Below are 26,979 nucleotides of genomic sequence, written 5' to 3'. Positions count from 1 at the left end.
CACCCATTCCTTCTAATGATACTTTTCTCATAATTCTTGGTGATTTCAACACCCACACAGACATTCATCCAATGCTGTATGCTCTCAGCTCCTTGACCTCCTCTCCTCTAATTTTTTGTCCCCAATCCTCAATCAGCCACTCAACCAGTCATCCTAGGCTTTATAATTACCAAGAACCACATCTCTTTATAATCTCACTTTCAAGTTCTCACTCTCTGACCACCACCTCCTAACTTTCTAACACTTCCTCTAGCATCCCAATTCCAGTAATTTTTTGGTCCTATGGGAGGACCCATAATCCACAGACCCTGCAATCTGTTCACTGCCACTCACTCTCCTCCTGACCCAGAGAAGGTCTATTATAACAATTGCTCCTTGCATAAACCCTCAACTCCTCTTGCCCTCTTTCCCTTTATTTTATTCTTCTGGCAAAACTCCCACCCTGGTTAATACCAGTCTGTCCATTCTGAGCATCTTCTGGTCTATTCAAGGACATCCTTCAAGCAACTATGTCTTCTTACACCTGTATCATCATCAGTTGATTTCTTTCCACTAGATGATTTCAATCTGCATACACCATACTATAATTTTCCCCATTAAAAAGAAAACTCTTTAGAATGCAGACTATCTCCATATTTTTTCTACTCTCCTTTATACCTGATGGCTTTAAAATATTTGCTACATTTGCTGTTTCTGTTTCCTTCCATTTTTTTTTTTTTGAATCTACTCCAATAAGACTTTTACCATCTCTACTTGACCAAATGCCACTGTCAAAGACACCAACGATATCCATGTTGCTATACTTACTGGTCAATTCTCAGTTTTTATTTTACTTGATCAGTGGCATTAAACACAGTTTAACTTGTCTTCATTTTGAAAAACTTTCCTCCCTATCTTTTGGGACACTTCACTCTCTGCCCCACAACCTCTAAATGTAGAAGTCCCCCAGGGCTTAATCCTCAGACCTCTTGTCTTTTTATCTAAACTCACTCTCCTATTGCTCTCATGCAAAATCTTGGACACATCTTTGTCTGACAGTTTTCCCTCACATCCTGCTACCACCTTTGTCCAAGCAACTACCATCTCTTTTCTGGACCACTGAAATAAATTCATATCTGGACCCTCTCTAACTTCTCTCAATACAGAAGCTAATGGAATTCTTTTAAAACCCTAAGTCAGATCATATCACTCATGTGTTCAAAAATTTCCAGTAGCTTCCTATCAGAATAAAGGCCAATTGGTCTACAAGGCAGTGTGATCTGCCTCCCCATTAAGCTTTTGCTCACAACTTCTGTGTTCCATGGATCACCAGCCAAAGTGCCTCGGAGCCTTTGTCCTTGCTATACTCTCTACTTTGGAATATCTTCCCCTGAGGTATTCTGTGTCTGCTTTCTTCATTTTCTTTGAGTTTCTGCTCAAATATCACCTTATCAGTGAGGCCTTCCCTACATAAAAAAGAGATCATACTCCCATGCGTACTATTCCTCTTCCTGAGTTTTCTCCATAACATTTACCCCATCTGGCACATTATATGTTGCACTGCTTTGTTTAGTTTTTGTCTCCCCAAATTTTACACAAGGAGAGATACTTGTCTGTTTCCTTCACGGCTGTATCCCCTGCACCTAAAATAGTGTCCAGCAAATAGTATGTGCTTAATAAATAACTTGGTAATTAATAAATCGTTATTAATATTATATCACTTATATAAAAATAATATAATTTAAATTTTCTATGCTAAAAGAAAAACTTCAGGGCATGCATGAATAAATAAAACTCAAAGATTCTATTAAAACTTATTGTGGCTAACATGGCCAATATGTTCAGTGGATTTTCTCAAAAAACATTGTTTCTCTGGAGTAGTGCTGATTATCTGAAGAATGAAATAACAGAAGAAAGGATATGGAAAATAAATAAAAACTAGTTTGTTTTTTCTTTTTTTTTTTGGTCCTCATTTTAGAGAACTAATCCTAAACCCTGAAAAATTTAGCAGTTTAACTAAAGCATTATAATTGGATTGATTTCAGAGTCTGGATTTGAAACTGTAATTTAACCATCCCTTATGATATTTAAAAAAACTATACTGTCTCACTCCTAGCACAATTCTAGTCTTTAGCCAATTTTTATGTGTGTATGTGTTTGTGTGTATGTGTGTGCATGTGTAGTAACTAAGAGAAATAAAATAGGTTCTAGGTAAAATTAAAAATAATATAATAAGATTTCAGAAGAGAACGGAATTAGCTGTTTCCAAGCAAACCCATATAGAATTGATACTGTACAGTGAAGTGTACTTGTAGTCAGAAAAGAAACTGTAAACAGAACATGGTGGGAGTTCCGTATCTTTCCTTTTGCAATGGTTTCCAGATGAAACATGCTTACTTTATAAGAGATGATTTTTTTTTCTTGCTGCCAGTGTTGCAAAATCTCTATGATCTGAAAAAATAAAGCTATATCTTTCTGCATCTTAAATCATAACTCTGACCTGAACTTCTACAGCTGGAATTTAACTAGCCATTTGGTTGATTATGTGGACAAATAGCAGCTTAGTTATGCCACATCTGTATTAAGCACAGTGTTAACAGCAGCCAAAAAAAAAAAAGTCTATTTTGGTATAAAAACACTAGCACATATATCTTTAAAACATGAATGGAAGAAAATAAGTTGAGATGAGAAATAAGGATGTATGGTCTGAAATTCAGATCACATAATTGAAGGATGTGCCTTTTATTTAAAGTTTCTTATTGCCCCCAGTTAATTGAATTGGGCACTTAATCACCACATTTAGCTATTTTTCTTCCTCTTGGAATATAAAACATGTTACCTTTTATAAAAGAATTAAAGGTGTTTAGAGAAGATTCTGAATAAACTCAGTACCCATGTTATACCTACCATTTTAATCTGGCTTAGCACTGTTTTGTGCTTCTTCTCTACAAAGTTTGCTTACTCTATAAAGCCACAGAATGCAAAAACTGTTCCCCAGGGGGAAGGTGGCTGGATTTTCATACATGATTGCTAATGTCCACAAAAACAATCCTTCAAACTTTGCAGTGATGGAATAATGCTAAGATTGTTGAACATGTTCAAGTTTCTTTGCAGTTTTCTATTCTAGGAGCATGGTTTTGTGCTAGTTATAAGGCGACATTGATTCTCTGAGTTACTTGTGTGTGTTTTTTTCTTTTTTTCTTTTTTTAATTTAATTGACCATGTTTGTTTTTCAGAAACTATTAGCAAAGGAGAAAATGTGTGACTGGCCTGTCCATCCTTGTACCAGCTGAGAGAGGCAGAAGGAATGGCATAAGCTTCACATTCCAAAGTCAGAGTATTGTTGACTTTGATCTTCACTTCTTTAGGGGAAAGACCCGGCCCCAGGAGGTCCCCTTTATTGATGATGGGTGGAACTGCATAAAAAAACAAATATTTGTAGAGCTAAACACTGGTTCTTTTCAATACATGGAATATCATGGAAATCACACTAAGGATTACTTAAGAAAACAAGGAAATAACTGAGGTGTTTGCTATGCTCCCCTTTCACCATGGACCCAAGTTAGCATCTTGTGAAATGGTAATGCTCAGATACAGAATGTGAAGGAAAACAGCTTTCTCCCCTCATCATTTTAATACTGCCAGCGAGGCTACTGTCCTTCACAGAACAGCTACTTTCAATTTTCCAGGTCCCCAGAAACAGTCCAAGCATGACCCATAAAATGCATTTTCTCAGTCATTAAAGGAACTGATTCAAAGAACAAAAGACAATCAGAAGGATGCTCTTCCTTTTTAAAAACAAAACCAAAACGAAAATCCTGAAATGTAGGTCCTATTAATGGTAGTATTCACTTTGCTTTTTATCTATAAGTCAATGTACAGTGGATCAGCTCAAAGTCACTGATGAATCCACCTTAGGCTGTTCAGTAGAACATATATACTTAAGGAACAATTTTGTGCATGGAAGTATTTTAACTCAGCCCAGGGGGTTTCCAGAAGGAAAAACAGAGAAATATAAGGAAGTGCCACTGGCAAGTTGTCCAATAAGAGGTTAATGAGCAGATTGAATGGGCTCTTCACATCTTTAAGCAATTGAGGACATAGGTACAATGCTTAATATGACTTCCATCTTAATGAAGCAAGCTGCATAAACAACAAACTTAAATGATGTATTGTATGGTGACTAACATAACATAATAAAATCAAATAAAATTAAAAAGAACTTAAATGATGAGTATAAATAATTATGAACCTATAATAAAAAACAAGATTGAAAAAGTTAGAAAACTTGAGGAAAATACGAAATGTAGTGTTCTTTTAGGACTTACTGTAGACCTTTACTTCATAGTGCTTTATCATTTCCCCCGCCTCATTAGTGGCTATACAAGAGTATCTTCCAGCATTGTCCTCCTGTGCATTTAGGATCTGCAGAGTCCTACCTCCTGAAAAATCATGGAACACCAAAGAATCTCTGAAGTCACAGTGGCAACAGAGTATGCAAAAAACACCAGGGTTTTTAGTTCTCACTATTAACATATTTCTTTTTCTATGTGCCAATTCTATAACAGACATTTGACACAAGACAAACTATAATATAGATGGGCACTGCATGGTGGGCAAGGAGTCAGTAAGTCCTCGATGATCCTCTATGATAATGACTTTCATGCTCATCGTGACCCTCCCATACCTCTGTACACACTCTGGCTCAGGTCTTTATTTCACTCTCTTCATAAATAGATCTTCTGCCTTAGTCATCTTCTTCTTCTCATCTACTTGGGCTATCAGTAGAGATTGATCTCGCTAAAACTCAGTTTGTATTATGGTATATTTCTCCTTAAAAATCTTCATTGGTTCTCAATTGAATAAAATATAAAGTCAAAACTCTTTAGTCCGGGCATTCAAAATATGATTCCAATGTTCCTTCCTGACCTTTTCTCCCACCCACCTCCCTCTCTGCCATTCACACACACACACACACACACACACACTCAAGTGGGAGGTCTACATATTATTACTTGCAACTAGATAGGCCTTTGTACATCTATGTGCCTTTCTCACTTTGTACCTTTCCCACACTAGTTATCCTGATGGATCTGAAATCACTCATTTCCAACCAATAAAATTCAATACCTTTCTTTAAGGGCTGGTTCAAGTTTCAACTGTAACAAAGCATTTCCTGACCACTTCAGCCCACGGTGGTCATTCCATCTTTTGAATTTTTATAAAATTTGTCACTATCTCATTTACCAAATGCCATGACTATTCCTAATTCATATTATTAATTAACTTTTACACATATTATTTCCCTTTCACATAAAACTGTAAATTTCTTAAAGCCAGGGATAATACTTTTTAATTCTTTCTGTTTTCATACATTTTTCCAAGTATTAAAGGGAAATAAATAAGCTCTCTCAATCTAAATACCAATTCTCCTTATGGTTCAATTCAACAAATGAATTTCTACTCTTTTTGGTATTCCATATTGTATTTTATCAATTAATAGCATTGTGGTATTTATTAATTTGCCTTTTATTTAGATATTTTATTGGTCTTTCAAAAAGTAATTTTACTTTAGATTATTAAGATATATATATAAATAATTAAAAAATTAAAATGGCAGTAGAACAACATAACTAAAACATAAGTACTTTTATAAAAAATAACCAATGATTCTTTTTCTACAATAGTAGATGGCACAAATGTATCTTGTGCATTTAAAATGAACTAGTTACCTGGAAGAATACGAATATTTCGGTTGGATTCTAAAGGTGTTCCATCCTTAAACCAGGTGATGGTGGCTGGAGGATATGAATAGGCTTCACAGACCAAAGATGTGGGGCTGTTAAGGATAACAGTGACATCTTCAGGGCCACCATCACTATCAACACCAGCAATTGTAGGAGATACTGAAATAGATTTAAAATGTGATTAAAGAAATATGTTTAGAAATGTCCTTATTTGTGAATTTCTAAATTTCACTATACTTATTTGTGTAATTCTATTTCCTAACAATTCCAGAAATAATTGGTTCTTATTCTACATAAAAGGAATGAGAACTTCAAAATGGAGTAATGGAGGAGACAACACACAAAAAGGAATTATAATGCAGCATAGTAGGGCAAAAATGAGAATTCTGGTGCAGGATATATGGAAGCATAGCATTCAATCCAATCTGAGGTGTGTGGTGTGAGGACTCTCATCAGGGAAGGCCTCCTAAAGGAAAAGATTTCAAAGTGAGCCTTAAAGGATTAGTGGTGGTTAGTGAGTGAAAGAAGGGAGAAGTAGGAAGTAAGAAGAAGGAGCATACTGGGTGCAGAATAGTATAAAAAATGAGGGGCAAACAGGGAATATATTGAGGATAGATTCAAGGGGGTCAGTGTTGGAAGCAAGGGTAATGGAGACAGGTCCATTTGTTCCACATAAGATAATGAGGGACTGAATTAAAGGAAGGCATAAAGTGGAAGGAGTGACTACAGAAAAATTTAGAAAGTCAATTGGTGGCACTTGATGATAGAATTTGAGGGCTAAAGAAAACCAAAGTCAAAGATGACTTCTAGCTTTCTTGCTTGGGAATGTAGGTAAACTGCAGTGAAACAATATAAATAGAAAATATGGAAAGATTTGCTCATTTTGGAGGGAAGATGTTCAGTTCTGAATATCTTAAATTTAAAGTACTCATGAGATTTCCAGCTAGAAATGTCCAACAAGCAATTGTATATAGAAATCCAAACTAGGGAGAAAGATCTGGGTTGCAGGTATGGATTTAAAAAGAAATCAGTCTATAGAAGATAATAATTAAACTCTGGGAATTAAGCTTATTATTTGAAGACAATACCTAGAGTAAAATGAGCAGTGAAGTAAGGACAAATGTTAAGGTACCTAATGTTTGAGAGATGGATTACAGAGAAGTCCATAAAGGAGGGAGAAAAGTATTTTGATATTAGTAATCAAATATAATATATTTAGATGGTACATTTTAAATTTCAAGACATAAGCAGAAACTAAAAATCTATTTTAATGTCATGGCTGAGACATAAGCATAACTTTGATGCTGCAAGAACTGAATGTACAGGTATTTCATAATTCCTAGTCCACAAAGACTATAATATGGACGATTACCAATAATTGTCCCATAAAGAAAGGATAAAATACACCAGATTGAACCCTTGTACTGTTGACCTGTTTCTCTTTGACCAGCATACATTTACCTTTTACTACTGGGTTTTTAACATCTGTCTTATTCACAGTTGTGTCTCTAGCACTAAACACAGTTCCTGGAATGTAGGTGGTATTCCAATGTAACGAATAAATTTATAAATAAATGTATTAATTAAAGAAAAACAGCAAATGTACCTAAGCACTAGTCCTCCTTAAATAATGAAATTCTATGGCAGAAACATTAAAAAGAAAAAGAAAAGAAGGTAATTCAGCAGATAGTCATGTCTGACTCTTCAAGATTTGAGGCAATGTTTGTACCTACCCAACACGTTAAGACTGAAACTTCTGCTCTTGTCACCAGCTGTGTTAGAAGCCAAACATGCATATCTTCCAGTATGTGACACTTGGGCATTGGTAATTTTAAGAAAACGGCCACCAGACATAATGTGATGGGTGTCATCTTCTTGGAGGAGCTGTCCATCTTTGTGCCATGTAATTTCTGGCACTGGATTCCCTGTAACAAAAAGCCATTTCTGAGAGATGGCTAATAAGTACATGCCTACAACTGACAATGAAAAGAAGGCATTTTCACTCATTTTCCTTTTAAATATCACACTTGTAAACAATGCGGTAATCATTCATTTTAAAATAAATTTGTAAACATAATTTATAATAACAATCATGTCATAATTTTTTAAAATTTACAGATTACAAGCCATTTTCAAATGAAGATTAGTTTGATCTATAAGTGAAATAATTCCAAATTAGTCTTTGTGTTTAATTAAATAGTAAAATATACTTTAGAAAGAATGGGACATGCATTTTTATTAAAATTGTTATCACAAATACTTTTGCATTCATATTAAATTTTTAAAGGTTTTATATTTTTGAAAGCAAGCTATAAAAAAGGAAAAACCTTGAATGAAATAATTCAATAAACAGATATTTTCAGTTTATACCAGGATTCTAGCATACATACATAGTAAGTAGATAGAGATATAAATATATTAATTATTCCCTTAATGGAATAATTCACCTATGGAGAAAGATCTTTTGTTTTAACATGAGACTTATGTTAAATATTAATTTTAAGTTGCTCAAATAATTAAAAAATTTTAAAACCATAAGAGCAAGTTCTGTTAGGAAAAAGTGCTAGGATAATATATTAAAATTGGAAGGCTTGGCCATGCCAACCATGGAGTCTGTTCTATAGCCCTACCCAGGCAGGGAAGCAAATTTGCAGGCCTGCCCAACTGCTGAAATATAGCACTCAATCCCACCTGATGAGGAAGCCTAACCAGAGAATCCAGGCAACCACAGAGCCTATCCTATAGCTGCACTCAGTCAAGAAACCCAATGAGCAGTACTTTCCAACTGTTTCCAGTCAACATTAATCCGTACCTGCTAACCTCAGAGCTCAGGCAGTGGCCTTAACCAAATAGAGACCCTAGGAGCAAGCCCCATCTGCAAGGATGCTACCAGATGACCCATGAAGAACACCAGGCTGTGCTGAGTGGTGAATGACTGTTTTTGCCAAAGTGAACCTATAAAGACTAGAAGAGGACACCACTTACTCCAATGTGCAGATACCAATGCAAGGAATCAGGTAAAAAAGACACCATCAAAGGAAACTACTTAAATTCCAATAATGACCCTAAAGAAATGGAAATCTGTGAACTAACTGTCTGACAAAGAATTCAGAATAATCCTCTCAAAGAAATTTAGTGAACTACAAGAACACAGACAACTAAACAAAATTAAGAAAATGGTGCATGAACAAAGAAATAGAAACAATCAAAACAAACAAACAGAATTCCTAGAGCTGAAGAATACAGTGACTGACCTAAAGAATTCAATAGAGAGCTTTAATAGCAGACTCAACCAAGAAGAAAAAAAGAATTAGTGAACTAGAGGATAGGTCATTAAAATTATCCAGTCAGAAGAGAGAGAGAGAGAGAGAGAGAAAGAAAGAAAGAAAGAAAAAGAAAAAAAGGAAGGAAGGAAGAAAGAAAGAAAGAAAAAAGAAAGAAAAAAAGAAAAGAAAAGAAAAGAAAGAAATAAAAGAAAAGTGAAGAGAAGGGAAGGGAAAAAAGAAAAAGAAAAAAACAGTGAAGAAAGCCTATAAGACTTATGGAAGGCTATCAACAGAAACAATATACATATACGTTATGGGAATCCCAGAAGGACAAGAGATAGGGAAAAGGACAGAAAGTATATTTAGAGTAATAATGGCTGAAAACTTCCCAAACATAGGGAGAGAAATGGACATCCAGATTCATGAGGCCCAAAGGACCCCAAATTGGTTGAACTTGAAAAGGGCTACACTGAGACACATTATAATCATATTTTCAAAAGTCAAAGACAAAGACAGAATTTGAAAGCAGCAAGAGAAAGGTGTATTACATACAAGGGAAACCCCTAAGATTTTAGGCTGGTTTTTCAAAAATAAGGACTACTTTGTATGCCAGGAAAGAACAGGATAATATATTCAAAATATTAAAAGAAAAGGGACCTGTCAATCAGGAATACTATAGCTGGCAAAGTGGGAGGGAATGATAAAGATTTTCCTGAACAAACAAAAGCTGAGGGAGTTCATCCTCACTAGACCTGCCTTATAGGAAATGCTAAGGACATTCTCAAGTGGAAATACAAGGATGATAATTAATGTTGTAAAACATATGAATGTGTGTATAAAACTCACTGGTAATGGTAAATACGTAGTTAAAGTCATATTCTCTATGATTGTAATGGTGGTATGTAATTCACTTACAACTCTAAAAGTTAGAAAGTGAATGTATTTAAAATAACCATAACTGCAATAATTTGTTACTGGATACATGTAAAAAATATAAAAACTGCCACATCAATAACCTAAAATGTGAGGGGGAGAGAAGTAAAAGTATAAAGGTTATATATACTATCAAAATAAAGTTATCAGCCTAAAATAAAATATATTTTATGTAAGCCCCATGGTAAAGAAAAACCTATACTGGTTGCACAAAAGATTAGGATGAAGGAGTCAACAAAACAATTAGAAAACAATGAACAAATGTCAATAGTAAGTCCTCATTTATCAATAATTACTTTAACATAAATGGATTAAATTCTCCAATCAAAAGACAGAGAATGACTGAATGCATTTAAAAAAACAAGATTCACTAATATGGGGCCTATAAGAGACTCATTTTAGCTTCAAAGATACACATAGACTGAGAGTGAAGGGATGTAAAAAGATATTTCAAACAAATGGCACCCCCCCAAAAAGCAGGAATAGCTGCATTTATTTCAGATAAAATAAACTTAAAGCTAAAAATGGTCATAAGAGACAAAGAAGGTCATTATGCAATGATAAAAGGGTCAATTCTCAAGAAGATTACATACATTGGAGCAACTAAATACATAGAACAAATACTAATAGAACTAAAGGGAGAGAAGGAAAGATGGCAGAGGAGTAGGGGACCCTATTTCAACTGGTCCCCGGAATTGAGCTGGATATCTACCAGACCACTCTGAGCACCCACGAAACCAGCCTGATGTAAGAAGATCTGGATCTCTACAAACAGAATATCACAGGTGGTTGGTTTTGAGGTACGAAGCGGGGAGCCCTGATTCCACGGGCAGATATCAGAGGATAAACGGCAGCGGGAGGGAGCCTGGCCCTGGGGATCCTACACTGCCGGTGAGCGACAGCCTCGTGCAGCGCTCGCAGACCGGTAGCGGTGGGGAAAGGACTTTAGGGCAGCCCCGGGGGCAGAAACCCGGAGAGGCGGGGGGGGGGGGGGGCCCGCGTGCGAACTGGGAGCGGCTGGCGGTTTTAGAAGCACAAAGGGCAGAGACGTGCTCCGACCTGGAGGCAGGACTGGGGGCGCTGCAGAGGGGCGCACAAGCACGGACAGAAACGGAGACGGTGTGGCCTGGAGAGCTCACTGAAGAACACACTGCGGTCTCTCTGCTCTGAGGCAGAGGGTTGGAAACGGTCTCTTCTGCTCTGACTCGCGGAAGAGATGCGGAAAGCCACCAGGGAAAGGCGCCAGAGAACAAAAGCCCCAAAGACTGATTCCCACTGAGCCCATCCGCCACCACAGGGGCCCAGGACAACTCCGCCCAAACAGGGTTGCCTGAGTAACAGCCCGGCAGGCCCCTCCCGCAGAAGACAGGCTGGGAAAACAAGAGGCCAGCAACCCTAAGGTCCCAAGAAAACAGGTGCATCTTGCTTGGGTTCTGGTCAATAATTTGGACTCTATACATTCCCTCAAACACCCATCAACAGAATGACTAGCAGGAGGAACCCCCAAAATAGAAAAGACTCAGAGATTATGACTTATGCTGCAGATTTACAAATGGATGCAGATATAACCAAGATGTCAGAGATGGAATTCAGGCTAGCAATTGTGAAGACAATGGCTAGAATGGAGAAATCAATTAATGGCAACATAGAGTCTCTAAGGGCAGAAATGAAAGCTGAATTGGCAGAACTTAAAAATGCTATCAATGAGATTCCAATCCAATCTAGATAATCTAACAGCTAGGGTAAGTGAGGCAGAAGAATGAATAAGCGACCTGGAAGACAATACAATAGATAAAAATGGAAAAGATGAGGCCAGGGAAAAACAACTCAGAATCCATAAAAATAGAATCAGAGAAATAAGTGACACCATGAAGTGTTCCAATATCAGAATAATTGGAATCCCGGAGGGAGTGGAGAGAGAGAGAGGACTAGAAGATGTATTTGAGCAAATCATAGCTGAGAACTTCCCTAATCTGGGGAATGAAACAAACATTCGCATCCTAGAGGCAGAGAGGACCCCTCCCAAGATCAAGGAAAACAGGCCAACACCTCGGCATGTAATAGTAAAACTTGCAAATCTTAGAACCAAGGAAACCATCTTAAGGGCCATTAGGGGAAACAGATTCCTTATGTACAGAGGGAAGAACATCAGAATAACGTCAGACCTATCCACAGAGACCTGGCAAGCTAGAAAGGCCTGGCAAGACATATTCAGGGTACTAAATGAGAAGAACATGCAGCCAAGAATACTTCATCCGGCAAGGCTCTCATTTAGAATGGATGGAGAGATGCAGAGCTTCCACGACCAGCAGAAACTGAAAGAATATGTGACCACTAAGCCGGCCCTGCAAGAAATATTAGGGGGGTTCTATAAAAGGAGAAAAGACCCCAAGAGTGATATACAACAGAAATTTACAGGGACAATCTATAAAAACAACGTCTTCACAGGCAACATGATGACAATTAATTCATATCTTTCAATAATCACTTGCAACGTGAATGGCCTAAATGCTCCCATAAAACGGCACAGGGTCGCAGACTGGATAAAAAGACAGGACCCATCCATATGCTGTCTACAAGAGACTCATTTTGAACCTAAAGATACATCCAGACTGAAAGTGAAGGGATGGAGATCCATCTTCCATGCCAGCGGACCTCAAAAGAAAGCTGGGGTAGCAATTCTTCTATCAGACAAATTAGATTTTAAACTAAAGTCTGTAATTAGAGACACAGAAGGACACTATATCATTCTTAAAGGGTCTATCCAACAAGAATATCTAACAATTGTAAGTATCTATGCCCCCAACATGGGAGCAGCCATCTACATAAGCCAACTGTTAACCAAAATAGCCATATTGATAACAATACGTTAATTGTAAGAGACCTCAATACTCCACTCTCAGCAATGGACAGATCATCTAAGCAGAAAATCAACAAGGAAACAAGAGCTTTGAATGATACATTGGACCAGATGGACCTCATAGATATTTACAGAACATTCCATCCTAAAACAACAGAATACTCATTCTCCTCGAGCTCACATGGAACTTTCTCCAGAATAGACCACATACTGGGTCACAAATCAGGTCTCAACAGATACCAAAAGATTGAGATTATTCCCTGCATATTCTCAGACCACAATGCTTTAAAACTGGAACTCAATCACAAGAAAAAAATTGGCAGAAATTCAAACACTTGGAAGCTAAAGACCACTCTGCTCAAGAATGTTTGGGTCAACCAGGAAATCAAAGAAGAACTTAAACAATTCATGGAAATCAATGAGAACGAAAACACATCGGTCCAAAACCTATGGGATACTGCAAAGGCGGTCCTAAGGGGGAAATACATAGCCATCCAAGCCTCACTCAAAAAAATAGAAAAATCCCGAATTCACCAACTAACTCTACACCTTAAAGAACTAAAGAAAAAGCAACAAACGATGCCTAAGCCACACATTAGAAAAGAAATAATTAAAATTAGAGCAGAGATCAATGAATTAGAAACCAGAAACACAGTAGATCAGATCAACGAAACTAGAAGTTGGTTCTTTGAAAGAATGAATAAGATCGATAAACCACTGGCCAGACTTATCCAAAAGAAAAGAGAAAGGACCCAAATTAATAAAATTATGAATGAAAGGGGAGAGATCATGACTAACACCAAGGAAATAGAAACAATTATTAGGAATTATTATCAACAACTATATGCCAATGAACTGAGCCATCTGGATGAAATGGAGGCCTTCCTGGAAACCTATAAGCTGCCAAGACTGAAACAGGAAGAAACTGACAACCTGAATAGGCCAATAACCAGTAACGAGATGGAAGCAGTGATCAAAAACCTCCCAAAAAACAAGAGTCCAGGGCCTGATGGATTCCCTGGGGAATTCTACCAAACATTCAAAGAAGAAATAATACCTATTCTACTGAAGCTGTTTCAAAAAATAAAAACAGAAGGAAAACTTCCAAACTCATTCTATGAGGCCCGCATTACCTTAATCCCCAAACCAGGCAAAGAACCCATCAAAAAGGAGAATTTCAGACCGATATCCCTGATGAATATGGATTCCAAAATTCTCAACAAAATCCTAGCTAATAGGATCCAACAATACATTAAAAGGATCATCCACCACGACCAAGTGGGATTTATCCCCGGGACGCAAGGGTGGTTCAACATTCGCAAGTCAATCAATGTGATAGAACACATTAATAAGAGGAGGGAGAAGAACCATATGGTCCTCTCAAGTGATGCAGAAAAAGCATTTGACAAAATACAACATCCTTTCCTGATTAAAGCTCTCCAGAGTATAGGGATAGAGGGAACATTCCTCAAGCTCATAAAATCCATCTATGAAAAACCCACAGTGAATATCATCCTCAGTGGGGAAAAGCTGAGAACCTTTCCCTTAAGATCTGGAACACGTTAAGGATGCCCACTCTCGCCACTATTGTTCAACATAGTACTAGAAGTCCTAGCAACAGCAATCAGACAACAAAAAGATAAAAGGTATTCAAATTGGCAAAGAAGAAGTCAAACTCTCTCTTTTCGCAGATGACATGATACTTTATGTGGAAAACCCAAAAGACTCCACCCCCAAATTACTAGAACTCATCCAGCAATTCAATAATGTGGCAGGATACAAAATCAATGCACAGAAATCAGTTGCTTTCTTATACACTAACAATGCAACTTTAGAAAGAGAAATTAGAGAAACGATTCCATTTACAATAGCACCAAAAACCATAAGATACCTCGGAATAAACCTAACCAAAGAGGTAAAGGATCTATACTCTAGGAACTACAGAACACTCATGAAAGAAATTGAAGAAGACACAAAAAGACTGAAAATATTCTCTGCTCATGGATCGGAAGAATAAACATTGTTAAGATGTCTATGCTACCCAGAGCAATCTAGACCTTCAATGCCATCCCGATCAAAATTCCAATGACATTTTTCAAAGTGCTGGAACAAACAATCCTAAAATTTGTATGGAATCAGAAAAGACCCTGAATCACCAAGGAGGTGTTGAAAAAGAAAAACAAAGCTGGGGGCATCACGTTGCTCGATTTCAAGCTATATTACAAAGCTGTGATCACCAAGACAGCACGGTACTGGCACAAAAACAGACATATAGACCAATGGAACAGAATAGAGAACCCAGATATGGACCCTCAACTTTATGGTCAAATACAAAGCAGGAAAAAACCTGCAATGGAAAAAAGACAGTCTCTTCAATAAATGGTGCTGGGAAAATTGGACAGCCACATGCAGAAGAATGAAACTCGACCATTCTCTAACACCATTCACAAAGATAAACTCAAAGTGGATGAAAGACCTCAATGTGCAACAGGAATCCATCAAAATCCTAGAGGAGAACATGAGCAGTAACCTCTTTGACATCGGCCACAGCAACTTCTCTCAAGATACATCTCCAAAAGCTAGTGAAACAAAAGCAAAAATGAACTTTTGGGACTTCATCAAGATAAAAAGCTTCTGCACAGCAAAGGAAACAGTCAACAAAACAAAGAGGCAACCCACAGAATGGGAGAAGATATTTGCAAATGACACTACAGATAAAGGGCTTGTATCCAAGATCTATAAAGAACTTCTCAAACTCAACACCCAAAAAACAAATAATCAAGTCAAAAAGTGGGCAGAAGAGATGAACAGACACTTCTCCAAAGAAGACATACAAATGGCTAACAGACACATGAAAAAATGTTCATCATCATTAGCCATCAGGGAAATCCAAATCAAAACCACACTGAGATACCACTTATACCAGTTAGAATGGCAAAAATGGACAGGGAAAGAAACAACAAATGTTGGAGAGGTTGTGGAGAAAGGGGAACCCTCTTACACTGTTGGTGGGAATGCAAGCTGGTATAGCTACTTTGAAAAACAGTGTGGAGGTTCCTCAAAAATTTAAAAATAGAGGTACCCTATGACCCAGCAATTGCACTGCTGGGTATTTACCCCAAAGACACAGATGTAGTGAAAAGAAGGGCCATATGCACCCCAATGTTCATAGCAGCAATGTCTGCAATAGCCAAACTGTGGAAAGAGCCGAGATGCCCTTCAACAGATGAATGGATAAAGAAGATGTGGTCCATATATACAATGGACTATTAATCAGCCATCAGAAAGGATGAATACCCAACTTTTACATCAACATGGATGGGACTGGAGGAGATTATGCTAAGTGAAATAAGTCAAGCGGAGAAAGTCAATTATCATATGGTTTCACTTATTTGTGGAACATAAGGAATAGCATGGAGGACATTAGGAGAAGGAAGGGAAAAATGAGGGGGAGGGAATTGGAGGGAGAGATGAACCATGAGAGACTGTGGACTCTGAGAAACAAACAGGGTTTTAGAGGGGAGGGGGGGAGGGAGCATTGGTTAGCCCAGTGATGGGTATTAAAGAGGGCACGTAGTGCACAGAGCACTAGGTGTTATACGAAAACAACGGACCGTGGATCACCACATCAAAAACTAATGATGTATTGTATGGTGACTAACATAACATAATAAAATTAAAAAAAAAAAGAACTAAAGGGAGAAATAAACAACAATACAATAGCAGTTGGGGACCTTAAAACCCACTCCCAACAATGGAAAAATCATCTAGACAAGAATCTATTAGGAATAAATCTAACCAAGGAGGTGAAAAGTTATCTACCCTGAAAACTGTAAGACACTGATGAAAGAAGTTGAAAAAGACATGAATAAATGCAAATATATCCTATATTAAGATTGGAAGAACTAGTATTGCTAAAATGTCCATACCACTCAAAGCCATTTATAGATGCAATGCACTCACTATGAAGATTCCAATGGCTTTTTTATAGAAATAGAAAAAACAGTCCTAAAATTCATTTGGCCCCAAAGGACCCAAACAGCCAAAGCAATTCTGAGAAAGAAGAAAACTGGAGGCATCAAACTTCCTGATTCCAAAATATAATACAAAGCTAAGGTAATCCAAACAGTATGGCATTGGCATTAAAAAAAGAAACAGACCAATGGGTCAGAATTATGTGTAAAGAAATAAACTCAGGCATATATGGTCAACTAATATTTGGATAAGGGATTCAAGAATAGTCAACGGAAAAAGGTAGTCTCTTCAATTAATGGCATTGGAAAAATTAGATATTCATATGCAAAAGAATACAACTAGACTCCTGTCTTACATCACTCACAAAAATTAACTTGAAATGGATTAAAGACCTAAACATAAGACTGGAATCATAAAGCTCCTAGAAGAAAGCATAGTGACAAAACTCTTTGACATCAGCCTGAGAAATGATTTCTTGGATGTGACTAAAGGCACAAGCAAAAATAGTAAAAATAAACAAGTGGGAGTACACGAAACTAAAAAGCTTCTGCCTAGCAAAAGAAATCATTGACAAAATAAAAAGACAGCCTATGGAAGGGGAGAAAATATTTGCATACCACATATCTGATAAAGGATTAATATCCAAAATATATAAGGAACTTAATAGCAAAAAATCAAATAATATAATTTAAAAATTGGCAAAGGACCAGAATAGACATTTTTCCAAAGAAGGCATACAGATGGCAATAAGGTACAGGAAAAGATGCTCAACATCACTAATCATTCGGAAATGCAAATAAAAACTACAATGAGATATCACCTCACACTTGTTAGAATGGCTATTCTCAAAAAGACGAGATGATAAGTGTTGGTGAAAATGTGGAGAAAAGGGAACCCTTGTGCACAGTTAGTGGAAATGCAAATTGACATAGCTCCTATGGAAAACAGTATGGAGATCTCAAAAAACTAAAAATAGAATTACCACATGATCCAGTGATTCCCCTTCTGGGCATATATTTGAAAATCACTATCTTGAAAAGATTTCTGCACTACCATGTTCACTGCAGCATTATTCACAATAATTTAAATATGAAAGCAATATGTGTCCATTGACAAGTGAATGGATAAAGAAAATGCGGTGTGTGTATGTGTGTGTGTGTGTGTGTGTGTATACACACACATATATACATACACAATGGAATGTCACTCAGCCATAAAGAAGGAAATTCTGCCATTTGCAACGGCAAGGATGGACCTTGAGGGCATTAAGCTACATGAAAAAGTCAGGCAGAGAAAACAAATACTGTATGGTCTCACTTACATGTGCGACTTGCTAAAATCAAAACTCATAGCAACCAAGAAAAGACTGGTGCTTGCCAGAGAGAGAAGAGGGGTGGGGGGAATGGTTGAAGGTGCTCAGAAGGCACAAACTTCCAGTCACAAGATAAGTAAGCTCTGGGGTTGTAATGCACAGCATGGTTACTACAGCTAACAATACAGTATTATATATTTGAAAGCTGCTAAGAGAATCGATCTTAAAAGTTCTCATCACAAGAAAAAAAATTGTAACTATGTGAGATGATGAATGTTTAAACTTATTGTGGTGCTCATTTTGAAGTTTATATACTTATATATATAATATATATGTATAATCATTATGTTGTACACCTTAAACTTACACAATGTTGTATGTCAATTATATCTCAAGAAAACTAAGAGAAAAAATAAAGAGTAACTGAAAACCAAATGCCAATGTAAAAAAAACAAACAAACTGGAAGCCTCAAGGAGAGGATGCTATAAAATGTAGGCAGCTGGTCCATATGCAACAGTTGTTACTTACCATATCATTTCTAGGGAAAAAAAATAGCAGGCTAAGTAATAGTATATAACACATTCTTTATATCTGCCTTGCTTAAAATAGAAACATTTCCTTGCTTACTTAAATTTATTGCTCATGCAAGGCATGTAAACTATGAAATAAGAAACTAATCAAATCTTCCCTAAAACACTGGCTTTCTATGTTATGTGCTACTCCCATTGTTATTTTAAAACTCCAAGACCATCTTTACTAAAAACAAACAAATAAAAAAACTAAAAAAAAAAAAAAAGCCAAACAGACTTGAAAATGTCCTCTTAGAGATTTATTTACTTTCATTACAATAACACACTGCATCACTGGTAAGGATGGTAAGATTTGTCAGTGTAGGAGTATTCTTATTTCCACAGAATCTGAGAAGTTTCCTCCTACACTTCCACTGGCTCTCCTCAACTAGAATTCAATTTCAAATGCTTATTATAGTAGTTTGACTTTTTCTCAACTAATTAAGATACATAGTGGAGGCAATAAATAATCAATGAGTGGAGAACAGCAGAAGCTCAAGAGCTAAGTCCCTTACCTGTCACTTCACAAGTCAGTGTAACACTCTGTTTCTCTTTTACCTTCACATCTTCCAATGTATTTTCACCCACAATGCGAGGTGGCACTAAAGAAAAAAAAAATTAAATGAAGAAAAAAACAGAAAAAGTAAGCAACAATTCTCACAGCAGGGTTGTTATTCCAAAGACATCCATGTTTACATTTTTATTAAGCTATATAACCTTTAAAACAAACCCCCCAAAATATCATTATTTGTTTACTAGAATAATGTCATAAAACTATTTTGATCAATTCTAATTTTAAGATATAAAGTTATATGTCATGGATTCAATTATAATGAATTTTATTATAACAGAAGTTATAAAGTCTGGATAAAAATGTCAACAAGTTAATAAGAACATTTATTAGACATTTACTTCTCCCACTGTAACTCTGATAAGCATTCACGTTAAACAAGTTATCAGAGTCTAAACAATTGTGAACTGAAAAGACACAGCATTTCAGCCATTTTAATCCAACTGATTACATCCAAATTATTCTAACATTGAATTATTGACAAGAGTGTCAGTCCAGGGGCCAAAGAATACATAAATGTGAGATCAAGCTGTAGATAAATTTTAACTACATCCAGAATGTATTAAGTCAATTAGATTATTTTTCGAGATATTGAAAATTATAAAAATACCTAATACTGAAAGTCCAAAGATTTTTCTTTCTTCACCAGCTGCATTCCTTACAATGCAAATATACTGGCCACCATCTTCTATTCTGGTCTGCATCAACCGCAGAGTCCTGCCTCCTGGGGAAGCAAACCACCAGATGACTCAAAAAGAAATCTGTAACTTTGCAAGTTGGCCAAGTAATGCTCAATTTAGGTAAAATTCAGTCAATATGCTTCAAAGGCCTTTAACATTCATTAATATCAAGCTTTTAAAAAATCATATGCTTTAAGCCTATATGAAGCAGAAAAGATAATTCAGAAGAATTTTATGGTCCAATGGCAGAAAAATAAATACAATGCTAGGTGACAACAAGCAAGAAATGGAGTTTCAGAGACGTGATGTTTGAACATAATCTTAAGAGGCAAGCATATATAAAGATTTATTTATTTATTTGAAAGAGAGAGAGAGAGCACATGAGCAGAAGGGGCAGGGAGAGAGAGAGAGAATCTCAAGCAGACTTGGCAGTCAGCGCGGAGCCTGACATGAGGCTCGATCTCATGACCCTGAGATCACGACCTGGGCCAAAACTAAGAGTCCGATGCTTAACTGACTACTCCACCCAGGTGCCCCAAGGCAAGTTTATTTTAATACAGAGAAGAGCTGAGAGACACCATTATAGGTAGAATATGAATGAGGATATAGAGTAGAAAGTAGATGTGAGTTTGGTACTTTAAAGGAGAGCAGGTGGAGCAAATAGAGAGAGATGAGGCTAGCTGAAGTAATGGCTGGCAGATGGCCAGATTCTCCGGGCCCTTGAATGCTATGCTAAGGAACCTGGACTTTATTGTGTTCACTTAAACCTATGGAAGTGTGTAAACAATCAAACAAACAAAACGGAGATTTGTGCTTTAGAAAGACAACTGTGACAGGATGTTTAGGAAAAGATTCCCAGTTTGCCACTGGGCTTGTGAAATGGGAATGTGAGAAAGAGGTCTACACCAGCAACCCAGATTGGGATGACATCAGTAGAGAAGGAATGGGAGAAACCCTGAAGACCGACTACTGGTTTTCAATGAATCCTAGAATTATTTCAATCAAAGTCTATGGGGGGGGGGTCCCTTGATTCGCTCGTGCAACTCTGCCTTTTTACTTTTTATATTTTGAACTTCTATGTAATAAAGGTTACACTTCTTCATCCAAGAAATGCTTGTAGACTGAGAGGGCAACTCAGATATGCAAAAGGGTAGGATTTGGAAAGAGACTCCATTGAAGGACAAACAAAGAGGAGCCAGCAAATGGGACTAAAACAAAGCCTGCAGAGACGAACAGCCACTGAGAGAGGAGACTCCTTGAAACCATTTGAGAAGTAAATTTTCAGAAAAAAAAAAAGGAAATCATGTCTTAGGTTTCATAATACTTTTCTACCTGGTGTATTTTTCCTTGGTACCCTGAATTTGGAACTAAAACAACTGAAATGGTTAAACATGAAATTTTCATGTGAATATTCACCTGGCTCTGGATTCGTCAGGAGTGTCCATCTGTTTTCTGTTTTTATAAACACAACAAGCTGTCACTGAGCTTTTCCTAGAAGCAACCTCCCCATCTTCAACTGGTTGAAAGGTAAACTTAGTAGTAACTTATTTACATAAACAAGGCTGATTACCAAAATTCAATCTTCTTTCCCCCCAACTGAATTTAAATAAGGGAAGTTAAATACAGAAATTATCTAAACATGTCAAAAAACTCGTGTTGATCGGGCAAGGATTCAAGCACTCACTGCTACCTCAGGTTAGTGAGACCATACTATGATTCCAGTTGAGAGATATTAGATCAGTACAGCTGTTATGAGTTACTGCTAGCCCTGTAAACCTCAGCCTCCTGCCTCATGATCTTTCTCGTGTTTCCTGGTCCTCTCACTTAATCCAGTGAAAAACAAAAACAAAAAGAAAGAAGACATCCAAATGGCCAACAGACACATGAAAAAGTGCTCAACATCACTCAGCATCAGGGAAATACAAATCAAAACCTCAATGAGATACCACATTACACCAGTCAGAATGGCTAAAATTAACAAGCCAGGAAACGACAGATGTTGGCGAGGATGCGGAGAAAGGGGAACCCGCTTATACTGTTGGTGGGAATGCAGGCTGGTGCAGCCACTCTGGAAAACAGTATGGAGGTTCCTCAAAAAGTTGAAAATAGAGCTACTCTACAACCCAGCAATTGCACTACTAGGTGTTTACCCCAAAGATACAAATGTAGTGATCCAAAGGGGCACATGCATCCCAATGTTTATAGCAGCAATGTCCACAATAGCCAAACTATGGAAAGAGCCTAGATGTCCATCAACAAATGACTGGATAAAGAAGATGTGGTGTGTGTGTGTGTGTGTGTGTGTGTATACACACACACACACACACACACACTGGAATATTATGCAGCCATCAAAAAAATGAAATCTTGCCATTTGCGACAATGTGGATGGAACTAGAGGGTATTATGCTAAGCAAAATAAGTCAATCAGAGAAAGACAAGTATCATATGATCTCACTGATAGGAGGAATTTGAGAAACAAGACAGAGGATCATAGGGGAAGGGAGGGAAAAATGAAACAAGATGAAACCAGAGAAGGAGACAAACCGTAAGAGACTCTTAATCTTAGGAAACAAACTGAAGGTGGCTGGAGTGGAGGGGGGTGGAAGGGATGGGGTGGCTGGGTGATAGACACTGGGGAGGGTATGTACTATGGTGAGCACTGTGAATTGTGTAAGACTGATGAATCACAGACCTGTACCCCTGAAACAAATAATACATTATATGTTAATTAAAAAAAAAACTGCAAAAAAAAAAAAAAAAGATCTGACAGTAAGTGATACTTAAATGGAGATGTTTCTTGTACCTATTAAATCCTTACAGCAGCTATCTGTTCTTGGCAGATAACTTTATAACAATGACAGGGCCTTCACAAAAATACTGCTTTCAGAAAATCTGTACTTAAAGTCTCCGGAGAACTAATCTTAATGGAAGAGAAGTGTGCAGCAGACCAATGACCAAGCAATTCATATGCCATTCATCTGATTCTCATTCATCTATTGCACAATACACATGTTCATACTGTAAAACTGGCAGCATCACAAGGTCAAATACCCTGAATGTGTTCACTCAGGGATCTCCAGCTGCTAGCCAAGCAAAACAAAACTAAATAAAACCAACACACCACTCCCGCAGATCTATAATAAGCCAGAGTTCATCACTCTTTGTGATAGTGGTACATCACAACTATCTTGCCCTTTTCGTTTCCAGGAGCCCTGATGTAGCTATTATATTTAAAAAGAGTCCTACTTTTTCAGCGATTAAGAATAAAAAAAAAAGCCAAAAATATGAGGATAATTTCAAGACAGGAAGATAATGGGTTTAGGTCTTTGGTAACCAAACTGTAATAAAACTTTTGCCATTAGTATGCATTTCCTAAGATCAACGGAGACTGGGACACCTGCGCAAAGGAACACAATGTAGTAAGGAAATAGGAAAACTTCCCAGGACAGGGACACCTAAACCTTTTACCCGGTTGTCTATGGCAATGGCAAACATGTATTGAATGCTTACCATATAAGCAGGTGCTGTGTTAACTGCTTTACATACATACATGGACCCATTTCATCTTTACAAAAACCCTAAGAGGCAAATTCTATTAACACTTTCACTTTATAAGTGAAGAGATGGAAGTTAGCAAAGTTAAGTAACTTGCTTGAGATCATGACTCTAGTGAGAATTATAGGAAATAAGTATGACAATATATATTCTTCATTGAGCTCTTATCATTTATAGACCAACATCTTGGAAAAAGAGAGGGACCTTATGATATTTAGACCTAATTCAAACACTAGGAAAGGATCTTTTCAGAAAAAGCCTTCAAAAGTGGGAATTTAAACTTTGTTTGAACAAATTTAGAGGTAGGAGGTCACTTAACTCTTAAAAATAGTTCATCTTGACTTTAAACAATATAAATATTTTTTAAGTTGCTTATACTGAGACCCAAATCTGTCCCTTGAATCTTTCATACACTGGCATTGCTTTTAACCTCTGGAACTAGACAGAACCAACATAATCCTTTTCTGTGCCCTGGTTCTTCAAGTATTTAAATTTAATTTTCACTATGTAACCATAAGGTTACATAGAGTTTATTTTTCCAGGTTAAATATAATCAGAAATGTAAATTATTTTGCAATAATTTACTATCATGGTTATCCTTCTTTGAAAATATTGTCAATAAATCCTTCCTCTAGTCTTCCTAATGAGTAAGTTGGTCTCAATTGGTCTCTTCCTTTTTTTATTCATGAAAATATATTTTATTAATGTGGTGAAATATTGTATTTATTTTCTTGATAACCACATTACACTGTTAATGCATGCTGAATAACAAACACAATTCAGAGATCTTCTTATATGAAGAATTCTGAAGCTATAGGTTGCCCAAATTTTCATCATTTTTTTTAAGATTTATTTATTTTAGAGAGAGAAAGAGAGTGCAAGCAGGGAGAGGGGCAGAGGGAGACAGAGTGAGAGAGAAGCAGACACCCTGCTCAGCGCTAGCCCCATGCAGGACTCGATCTCACAGCCATGAGATCATGACCTGAGAGGAAATCAAGAGTGGGAGGCTTAGCCCACTGAGCCACCCAGGCACCCCTCATCTTTTTTTTTTTAATGTAAGTGCAGCAGTTTATTTAACTTTCATTTTGTTAGGTTTAACTCAAACGTTCCAGGGTTAGGTGTGTTTGAATTCAGATGCCTTCACTCAACACATTAGATATTCTTCTAAGTGTCCAAGCCTTTTATTAACCACAGCTTGGCAAGATTGTTTTCTCGGTCTGTATCCAAATCATTACTAAAGGGGCAAAGCCCAGACTCGTGTGCCATGGCCCCAAGAACCCTCTCTTCATGCTTGCACTGGTCCATAACTGACAAGCTCATAGATTTTCTTACATAATCAGATGAGGAATAAGCTGAATATCCTTTTTACAATAATGATAAAGTCCTAGCTCACAGGAAACTAACTCATCCTGGAAATACAAAACTCACTCAGATGATATACTTGGTTAATGGAGATTTGTTACGTAACTTGATTCATTCTAGACTCTGGCTTTAATTTCAGCACTTCTTTTCATCCTCACTTTTCAAGTGGGTTGGTACTCATTGCAGCATGAATGTTCTGACATCCCCATGATTTAAGTAAAAAGCAAGTGCCAAGATTTCTTTTTAAAGAGGATCTAGAGATATCTCGAGACTCCCCCCCCTCCTTTTCATGTAGCTTTTCATGCCTTTCTAAATATTTTTTTCTTAACATGGTCAGCATTATAGTAAGCAACTAGATCAAAAGGAAAAAAATAAAATACAGAGAAATTAAGGGGAAACTGTGGCCATATGAAGCTAACCAGATTATCAGTGTATGAAAATTTCTAATACCTGAGAGAATTCTCACAGAACTGCTAAGGTTGACAGGCCAGCCATCTTTAAGCCAGGTAATCGAAGGCAGGGGGATTCCTGAAGCTTCACAAGTCAGAGACACTGAGTTCTTTTCCACGACACTGATATTTTCAGGTATCCCATGGTTTCCTGTGATGGTTGGAGGGGCTGTATGGTAGAACAAATAAGAAAAGGAAAAGAAATTATCTAATATATATCAAACACCAAATCCTCAACAGCCTACGGTTAATAAGATGACTTCCAGTTCCTGGTCAACAATAAGCAAAATAAGCAATTATAACAATAAGCTTATTAGAAGTAGCAATATTTTTAGTGTGACATTCCTGGAAGTAAAAACATTGCTTCTTCCCCACTCATAGCAGTAAATGACTTTCATATTGTTATTCTATTGGTGGTGAATGATTTTCTATGAGTCACTCAGCTTGTCTGGTAAATCTCTAATATGGATTCATGACCTTATAGGCAGAATTTTCTAACAAATAAATCTAATCCTAAAAATTAAAATATTCTAACAAAAAAGATGCTTAATATTAAAACTTCTTCTCTTTTACATTCTGATTATGTTAGCTTTGGCTCACATATTTGCTGCAAACTACAGGATATTAATACTGGACTTTGTGCATGTCCTAATTGAAGTTATAAGATTGTATCTTATAAATTTATCATTGTTTCTGTAGATTTAAAAATTGCAGGGGCACCTGGGTGGCTCAGTCAGTTAAGCATCTGACTCTTGATTTCAGCTCAGGTCTTGATCTCAGGGTTGTGAGTTCAAGCCCCCGTGAGTTAAAAAAAAAAAAATGCAATTCCTAGAGACTCTATCCAAAAACTGTTAGAACTAATAAATGCATTCATTAAAGTTGCAGGATACAAAATCAATACATAAAATCTATTGCATTTTTATACATTAATAATGAAACATATAAAGTGAAAGTAAGAAAACAATCCTATTTACAATTCCATCAAAAAGAATAAAATACATAGAATAAATTAACCATGGAAGAAAAAGACCTGTGTGTTGAATACTACAATAATGAAAGAAACTGAAGAAGGCACAGATAAAAGGACTGAGGAATAATATTGTCAAAATGTCCATACTACCCAAAGTAATGCAATCTCTATTAAAATTCCAACGGCATTTTCCACAGAAATAGAATAAACAATCCTAAAATCTATATGGAACCACAAAGGACCCCAAATAGCCAAAGCAATCTTGAGAAAGAACAGAGCTGGAGGCATCACACTCCCTAATTTCAAACTATTCTACAAAGCTATAGTAATTAAAACAGTATGGTATTGGCACAAAAACAGACACATAAATCAACGGTACAGAATGGAGAGCCCAGAAATAAACCCACTCATATATGGTCAATCATTTTACAACAAAGGAGCCAGGAATATCTGATGGGGGAAAAGACAGTCTCTTCATTGAATGGTGCTGGGAAAAATTGGATAGCCAAATGCAAAAGAATGAAACTGGACCACTATCTTACACCATACATAAAAAAAATTAAAAAAAAAAAAACAAATACACCAAGTTCATAGGTACAGAGAACAGTCGGGGGAGGGGCAAACTATTTTTGTTTTTAGTTTAAATAAACTGAAAAAAAAAGAAAAAATTAAAATTGCAATTCAAATTATATGTACACAAATAACTGTCCCTAAGTACATGTATGCTTGGTCTATTCCTATTGACAT

General features: G+C 36.8%; 1 protein-coding gene across 1 annotated transcript in view; it reads right to left on the bottom strand.

The window, feature by feature from the left end:
* The window catches only part of HMCN1 (hemicentin 1), a 487,946-nt gene that overhangs the window by 107,631 nt on the left and 353,336 nt on the right, over window positions 1–26,979 (bottom strand). The window contains exons 46-52 of the mRNA XM_032393157.1: window positions 25,264–25,431; window positions 19,824–19,937; window positions 19,158–19,244; window positions 7,460–7,651; window positions 5,712–5,885; window positions 4,308–4,421; window positions 3,250–3,395 (exon numbers count right to left, since the gene is read on the bottom strand). Coding sequence (XP_032249048.1) covers window positions 3,250–3,395; window positions 4,308–4,421; window positions 5,712–5,885; window positions 7,460–7,651; window positions 19,158–19,244; window positions 19,824–19,937; window positions 25,264–25,431 — 995 coding nt within the window. The remainder of the gene's footprint in view (window positions 1–3,249; window positions 3,396–4,307; window positions 4,422–5,711; window positions 5,886–7,459; window positions 7,652–19,157; window positions 19,245–19,823; window positions 19,938–25,263; window positions 25,432–26,979) is intronic.

This window comes from Phoca vitulina, unplaced genomic scaffold, assembly GCF_004348235.1.
Source record: "Phoca vitulina isolate PV1807 unplaced genomic scaffold, GSC_HSeal_1.0 scaffold71, whole genome shotgun sequence".
NCBI classification, from domain to species: domain Eukaryota; kingdom Metazoa; phylum Chordata; class Mammalia; order Carnivora; family Phocidae; genus Phoca; species Phoca vitulina.
The sequence above is the reverse complement of the archived record's forward strand: the minus strand, read 5'-3'. Positions and strand labels throughout refer to the sequence as shown.